Source organism: Lipophrys pholis (genome assembly GCF_963383615.2).
Source record: "Lipophrys pholis genome assembly, chromosome: 3".
In the NCBI taxonomy this organism is placed as follows: Eukaryota; Metazoa; Chordata; class Actinopteri; order Blenniiformes; family Blenniidae; genus Lipophrys; species Lipophrys pholis.
Window position 1 is genome coordinate 2923474 of NC_137627.1, and position 8642 is coordinate 2932115.

General features: G+C 42.7%; 1 protein-coding gene across 1 annotated transcript; it reads left to right on the plus strand.

Annotated features, from left to right (window-relative positions):
- Positions 1–480: 480 nt before the first annotated feature.
- Positions 481–8376, plus strand: LOC308107877 (high affinity cationic amino acid transporter 1-like). The gene is made up of 11 exons (XM_080460448.1): positions 481–884; positions 1134–1292; positions 1374–1587; positions 1682–1815; positions 1897–2119; positions 2720–2859; positions 3990–4092; positions 5872–6068; positions 6165–6316; positions 6397–6505; positions 6596–8376. The coding sequence occupies exons 1-11, from the start codon at positions 503–505 to the stop codon at positions 6757–6759; spliced, it is 1977 nt and encodes a 658-aa protein (XP_080316574.1). The 5' UTR covers positions 481–502; the 3' UTR covers positions 6760–8376.
- Positions 8377–8642: the final 266 nt, after the last annotated feature.

An 8642-nucleotide genomic window follows, 5' to 3' on the forward strand; every position in this document is an offset into this window, starting at 1 on the left:
TTGATAATGTGCAGGGTCGCCGGGTGGAGACAATTCCACCTAACTCTGGGCGAGGGGAGGATGCACCCTGGACAGGTTGCCAGTCTATCACAGGACAAACACACAGATAGACACACACACATTCACACCTCTGGGCCAGTTTAGGGTCACCAATTAACCTCACATGCTTGTTTGTGGAATGAGAACATGCAAACTCCACTGAAATACCAACAATCATTAACAGTAGGGCTTCATTTGTCGAGCCAAATAAGTTTAATAGATCGCAGTTTGGTCATTCACTTGTTGAGATATGGTGATCTATACCGTGCAGCTCTACTTTATATTGCCTGTGGATCCCTGCAAACATTAACTGTATCTTATGTTAAAATTTAAGTGCATTACAAAGCCAGTGTGTGAGGTGTGGGAGGCTCTGTGAGACCGGCAGTCTCCTATTGTAGAAAGTCCCTGTTACAAACGGGCTCATTTCCTCCACAGATACGTTGTGAAGGTCCTCGGGTTCAACATGACCCCCAGGTCGATTCCGGAGGCGTTGAAGCAGTTTGGGAAGAAGCTTCTGCGGGTGAAGGTGGTGAACTCCAGCACGGAGGAGACCCGTTTGTCTCGATGCATCAATACCATGGACCTGGTGGCCCTGGGCGTCGGCAGCACGCTGGGCGCCGGGGTCTACGTCCTCGCCGGCGCCGTGGCCCGGGACAGCGCCGGACCCGCCATCGTGGTGTCATTCTTCATGGCGTCGCTGGCTGCCGTCCTGGCCGGGCTGTGCTACGCAGAGTTTGGAGCTCGCGTCCCCAAAACGGGCTCAGCTTACCTGTACAGCTACGTGACAGTGGGAGAGCTGTGGGCCTTCATCACAGGCTGGAACCTCATCCTCTCCTATATCATCGGTGAGACACTTCTGAGCACTGACAAGATCATCCAACCTAACTGCAGCCATGTAGACTGGAGACTTTAAATGAGCAAGAAAATGAATAAGCTGAAATATTTATGGAATAACCTTGACTATGTACAACTTACAAACAAGATTATTATTAACTGGATTATGTGGCATTGCACTGTGTGACATGGATTTTTGCACCTGTACTGTATGATCTTTAGCAGCAGCTCTTGTTGATATTTTCCCACATTTCCCACAGGAACGTCGAGTGTGGCCAGAGCGTGGAGCGCCACCTTCGATGAGATCTTCGGGAAGCATATTCAGGACTTCTGCAGACGACACATGGCTATGAACGCCCCGGGAATCCTGGCGGAGTACCCGGACATATTTGCCGTCTTCATCATCCTCTTTCTGACAGGTCCCAAGCAGCTCAGATGAAGCACTGTCACGTTTCATCTTCATTTTCACTCTTTCACCTTTTTTTTTTTTTTTTTTGCAGGAGTTCTTTCAATCGGAGTGAAAGAGTCGGTCAAGCTGAATAAAATCCTCACCTGCATCAACATGCTGGTGCTGGTGTTTGTCATCATCTCTGGCTTTGCTAAAGGAAGCCTGAAAAACTGGAGCTTGAACCCCGAAGACGTCCTCAACAACACGGGGAGCTCCAGCTTTAACCGTGAACAGATCCTCAGGGCCACGAGCAACTCCAGCTCCAAGTGTGTGAGCTGAAAACCTCCTTTCAGACATGCTTGAATATTTAAATAGTTCGATTTTTTTTTTTTTTTAATGCATTCCTCTTTTTACTTGCAGCATGTCCCTCTTCATACCTGAAGACATGGTTCTGGGGGAAGGTGGCTTCATGCCTTTCGGCTGGGCGGGAGTCCTCTCTGGTGCCGCCACCTGTTTCTATGCCTTTATCGGGTTCGACTGTATTGCCACCACAGGTGAGAGTGGATACATTTATATTTCGCACACGCACGCGCGCTTTATAATCTCTGACATCTCCTGTTATGTTTCCTGCCCAGGAGAGGAAGTGAAGGATCCCCAGAGGGCAATTCCCATCGGGATTGTGGCCTCGCTGCTCATCTGCTTCCTGGCATACTTTGGAGTCTCCACGGCCCTCACTATGATGATGCCTTACTACATGCTGGACATGAACAGCCCTCTGCCCGTGGCCTTTAAGTACGTGGGCTGGATGCCAGCCACTTACGCTGTGGCCCTCGGCTCAATATGTGCATTGTCGACCAGGTAAGAGTCTCCACCTGCCTCTCGGCATGAGAACTTGTAATTGTTGAGCATGCTTTAAGATGAATAACTCGGGTCCGGTAGTGTATTTTAATATGCTCTCTATTTTGTTCTCGCTGCGGATTTAATGTCATGAAAGGGTTTTAATATACCAGAAGGCCACTTTTGTAAGAAGGCAGCACATTTTTATCCTTTTAAAGATTGTATTATTTGCTCAAATGAGAGGGGTTTATTCACTAAAATGCAACAATAATGACAAAAATAATACCTTTACAGATATTTTCAAAGTATCTTAGTCATAAAACATGCTTGAATCACTAGTTTTTGAACTTGAAATGACTGGAAAAAGGATAAAATACTGACAACTGTGTTTTATTGTTCCACACCTTCAAAACTGTTTACAGTCGCAATGAACACATTTAATGATCAGGGTACATGCACATTGAAATAGTATTTATGATATTCATAGGAATACCTGTAATAACAAAGCATATTCTGCTAAATATAAAACACTTAACCCCCATTCTTTTCAATCATTAAAAGTATTAATTGCATTTGAAGTGTGTGCATTGAAGTACACGGCATGCTTCTCACTTTCTCTAGTTTACCGGGCTCCATGATCCCAATGCCCAGAGTGATCCGGGCCATGGCAGCCGATGGCCTGCTCTTTAAGTGTTTGGCTCAACTCACCCCGACTAAAAAAAAACCTCTAATAGCCACGGTAATATCCGGTGTGTTGTCAGGTGAGGACCTGAGCTCACTAACTGCCTGACTTTTCCTGTGTGAGATGCACGACTGCTGCTTCACTCTGTTTAGTTCCTGTAACTTAAGCCCCGTTTACATGACAAGGTTTCTAGTGAAAATGAGTAGTTTTTGCATTTTATTTTCACAAATGTTTTGCATTTAAATTGCAACGTTTTGGAAATGATGTACATTTCTATGGACACGGCAAAAACGCTGCTGAAAACGATGCAGTTAACATGCCAGGCCACTAGTGGGTGCTGGTGTTTGTTTATGTAACGAAACCACAAACACCTGCGCACAGGGGAACCAAACGCGATGACGTGAGGGGGGCGTGGCCTACACACTCGACAGCTTCTTCATGGAGTATGAACTCTCCTGCCGAAAATAGCAGCTGGCTGACGTCACAGCCGGACTTTTCTTCTTGTTCTTCTGGGTTCTTCTGGGTTCTTCTGGGTTCTTCTGGGAGTCTGCAGGGGCCTTTAGGGTCCATCTACTCGCGCATGTGCAGAAGAGCTATTTACCACGGCCGTGGTGCACACGCAAAGTAGCCACACTTCCGCCATCTAGATGGAAACGGAGCCCAAGACTTTCTAAAATGGGTTTTCAGTAACTCGTAAGCCACCGTTGTCGTGTAAACGGAACCACTAAAACGTGTTTCACTTGGAAACGTTGGTGTAAATGGGGCCTTGAACTGATCCGAGGCGTCTGCTCAGCTGTTCAGGTGGTCGCGGTTGAAGACTTGTGTAAAAGCAGAGCTGTTTCCTCAAGTTGTAAATCTCTTGCCTCTTTCCCAAGTGATTAATAAATCATTTTCTATTCCTCCTCCTCTTCCTCCTCTGGCTTAGTCTCCTTGGCTCCATGTTTCCACTCCCTCGCATTATCTTTGCTATGGCTTGCGATGGTCTGCTCTTCTCCGGTCTGGCTCATGTCAGCAAGAGGAAGATGCCCATCGTCGCCACCTTGGTGGCAGGGTTTATGTCTGGTAGGTCGCTGAGGGGAGGGCAAAGCTGACAGCGTCCTCTTGTGGATGGAGGATGACTGAAAAGAAAAAACAACAACAACTCAGCATTTCACCGTGAAGGAAGGATGTTTCTCACAGTTGTGCCTCCTGTGTGTGTCTCTCCGGCAGCTGTGATGGCCTTCCTGTTTGATTTGAAGGACCTGGTTGACCTCATGTCCATCGGCACGCTGCTGGCTTATTCTCTGGTGGCTGCGTGTGTGTTGGTCCTCAGGTACTCTCCTCCTTTCTCTTTTTAACCTCAACACTTGACAGGATTGACAGGACTCCAGAGGATCAGATGGCTCAACTGTATTATACCTTTATGTCATCTCGCTGGCGAGTCGACACACACAAACACACACACACACACACACACACACACACACACACTTCTCTGGTGTGTAAGTGTGTCAACAAAGCCAGTGAACTGATCTAAAATATTTGTAAATAAACTGGATGCTTTTAAAGAGAAATAAGACTTATTGAAGGACCATCAGTTTGGGTTCAGGAAGAATCGCTCAACATTATTAGCAGTGATGGAATTTGTAGAAAACATTGCAACAACTCTAGATAACAAGATGTATGAAGTTCTGGTATAAGAGGTGGAGCTCAGCTTTGGTTAAGAAGTTATTTGAATAAAAGGTTTCAGTACGTGGCCACTATTCATATTAAATCTTATCCTAAAAGAGTAACCTGTGGAGTTCCACAAGGTTCAATACTGGGACCTGCATTGTTTTTACTTTATATTAATGATATTTGCACAGGAAGTGATGCAATAAAATTTACAACGTTTGCTGACGACACAAATATATTTTGTTTTGGAGGAAACCTTAAAGAATTCAATAGTTCAATCGGTTAAATACATGGTTTACTTTAAATAAGTTGGTATTAAAAGCAAGTAAAACATTTTTTAATTTTGTTTGGTGGAAAAAGTGCAGATGCTGAAGTAAAATTATATTTAAATAATGTTGAAATTGAAACTATATTTTTAGGAGTAATAATAGAAGCCTCACATAGAACATGTATAACGAAAATTGTCCAAATATATTTCTGTTCTTTACAAAACTAGAGACTTAAATGAATAATAAATAGAGCTGGATACCGGGACTCCACAAATCTGGATATTATATATTTAAAAACATACGGTTCATTTTTTTTTGTAATAATGTTCTTGTATGCGGCTTTGTAGAAAAGCAACAGAAATAAACTAACTGAAACTAAATTTTGTACTAAACATGAAATCTACAAAAACACAATTGTATAATCGATCATGTATATGAAAATATTGTATCACTAGATTTCAGCATAAGTTTGATGCAAGCGTGGATAAGTAGAAAAAAAAAACAGAGTTTGAATTCAGATGCCTTCTTGATACCGTTACCTGAAGGATACGTCCCCCCCCCCCCCCCCCCCCCCCTATATTTTAGATAATAAATACAAGACAATTCTATTTAAGAAAAGGAGAAAAGTAAAAAGTAAGTAATTTTTGGAATGAAACAATAATAAGGAATATATTATAATAATTAAATACATTTTACACAATGAAAAGAAAAAACAATGATGACTCATCTTTATAAAATTGGAGGGAACAAATTTAAAAAAAAATAAGAGTTATGGTGGATAAGTGTGAGTGACATTATAAGAAGGAAGAAATAAAACAGACTGAGATGAAACACCCTGAAAGAAAAGTTGCTTATCTCCTCCGCCAGGTTGTTTAAAAACTAAAGTGTCTTTTATATTTCATAGTAATAGTCATTCTCACATTTAAAACAAACCGAAACTTCATCACAGCTAAATACTGCACACAGTCTAAATTGAAGTGGTTTTGTTTTGCGTTAAATCATCAGTTTGTTGAACATCCTGCCGTGCGTCTTCGCTTTAGGTCAGCAGAGGTGGTTTAAGGACCTTCACAGTTTCCAAAGACTCACTCAGTTGTTATTGTTGGTATGTTCATTAATAATGGTGCCAATCAAGATTCCTAAACCCGGTCTGGACTTCCCGTGTTGTGCAGGTACCAGCCTGAAAGGCCCATCAGCTCCTACGAGATGGCCAACACCCAGGAGGACCCGGAGCCTGACCACGAGGGAAACCTGGGCATCCTGTCCGGGTCTGGAGGTCGCTTCACTGTCAGAAACCTCCTGTTTCCTCCCAACGCCGAGCCGACCCATCGCTCTGGGTTCGCCGTCAAGATCTGCGCCGCCATCCTCGGTCAGACACGAGGGACGCTCGGAGGCGATGAGAAAAAGCAGCCGACTCGTCAAAACCTGGTTTTCCTCACTGGTTTTGTTTGTTTGTGTCGTGCAGGAGTGTTGGTGTGTACTTTCGGTGTTGTGACTGTTCTGGGCGGGCTGGCGCTCTGGTCTGTGGTTCTGCTCTGTGTCATCATGGCGGTCAGTCTGTTGACCACCTTTGTCGTGTGCAGGCAGCCACAGAGCAAAACCAAGCTGTCCTTTAAAGTAAGTCTCTTTATTTTAGTTGTTTTCTTTCCTTTGGTTTTTTTTTTTTTTTTATTTTCACGTCCACGTTTCCTCCTCAGGTGCCCCTGCTGCCCTTTCTCCCCGTCGTCAGCATGTTTGTGAACGTGTACCTGATGATGCAGCTGGATCGAGGGACCTGGATCCGCTTCTTCATCTGGATGTGTTTAGGTGACGGGACACTTTCCTCGCGCTACTCTCGCACAATCACCGGCGCCTTTTCATTTTACGTTAACAACACCGACGTCTCGTCGTCTGCAGGCTTCGCCATCTACTTTGGCTACGGTTTCCGGAACAGCGCGGAAGGGACGTCCCGCAGGTCTGAGGCCTGCACCATCGAAGGAGAGCCCATGGAGAGAGAGAAGGACATCTTCCTGCTCAACAAACTGAACATCGACCCAGACCATGAATATGAAGACTCATGAAGGAAACAAACAAACAAAAACTGTTTATCTTTGTTGGTGTAAGCCTCAGTATGAATCACCGGCAAGTTACAGACATGAAAAGATCCAATCAGACGACTCAACTGATTCCCAAAGTCGATTCAAAGAGATCTACTTAAGAGTATATTCACATTAAGTAATTTTAGATTTGCACTGTGATACATTCAGCTCAGAAAACACGAGTCGTTTTAACAAAGGTGGTGTTATAATTTTAAATCTCGCTTGAAAAGGGCGTTTTGTCTTTGTTGGCCTTTTTCAGAAAACATAACTTGCAGGAAGGAAAGTCACAGGTGGATTATTTAGTGTTTTTTAGTGTTACAGAGCTGTGAGGTGAGAGATTAGAACACTGCTTTTTGTTACTGAGGAGATATATCACTCCGATCGTTTGATAAATCAGCACAGCGGGGTGCTTTAAGTAAACCGTGTCAAAGAGTTGATGGATTTTCTCTTTCAGCTTCTTTTCATTCATTCATTCATTCATTCATTTTCTTCCGCTTATCCGTTTCCGGGTCGCGGGGGTGACAGTCTGAGCACCGTCACCCAGATCACAGTGCACCATTTAAGAACCTTCCTGCAGGTGGTGAGCCCACAGGAAGGTGGCACCCGGCGTGGGACACGAACCCACTACCCTGAGATTGTGAGTCTCATGCTCTACCAACTTCAGCTTCTATCAACGCCAAAGATCAAAAATATGAATATTATCTGTTTCACTTTCAGCATTAAAAGAAGCGGCTTTCCATCTGATTCATCTGAAAATAATGTAGATTATTTCCACTAATCGCCCATTTCCAATAATACAGGTCGCACAAGCTAGATTCATAATATTAATATGCGTTGTCTGTTGATGTTTTAACTGAGATTTTAAAAGAAGAAAATTCACTTTTTTAAGCATGTGGCTTTTTTTTCTGAACTTCTACATATCTTGTAAATAACCAAAGACTATATTGGATTCAGGTTTCTTGTTACTTTTGTAAATACCGCTTTAGATACCGGGATGGATGAGGTGAAACTTTCAAACTTTGTAATACCAAATGTATTCTCTGCATTTCATGACAGTTTTTGTAAATGATTCAGTTACTGAAACGTGTACAGCTTTAATATGAGCTATGATGTTCTAAACTTGCATGATAAACTTGTATTTAAAATGTGGTTTTTATACAGCTGCTGTTATTGTTGTCAGTGTTAATGACAGAATGTTAAAATGCTAAGATGTGAGCTGATGGGACAACTTTTGCCTTATTCACAGGATAAAAATGGCCATTTTGTCCCTCTGAGGCTCCCGTACCCACTAACAGGTGAACACTGGTTCCTCGGCTCTTCTCACAAGGCATCAGCCAATAACCAATTTTAACAGAAAAAAACTGGCGCGATGCAAAATGTGAAGAGTTCTCCAAACTTACTTAACTAACCTTTTCTTTGTTTAAAAAAAATCTAAACTGTGTGTAAATTAATTAGAGCTCAAAGTTCAGTAAGCAAATGTTTATTTTAAACATTTTTGAATTGATTGATGGCCATTGAAGGCCATAGTTCAGAGCATCAGGACTGGATGTTTTCAAAATTTCCTGCTGTAAATAAAGAGTGCTTCACATGTTAAAGACACCAGCTTTCTGTTCTTTACAACTTTGTTTTTGTCTGTTTTTCATTACTTTCAATCTTTTTCTCGCCTCTTTTAATCACTCTTTTCCTCTCTTCTGTTTTTCCCTTTTTGGATTTTTTTTTTTAGCCTTTTGCTTTATCTTCCATTATTTATTCTGTTATCTTTTTTCTTTCCTCTATCTCTCCTCTCATCCTATTGCTCTTTTCTCTTCATGTTCTCCTTTCCCCCCATATTTTCTTTTTCCTACCGCTTCTATTTTTTTCCAACT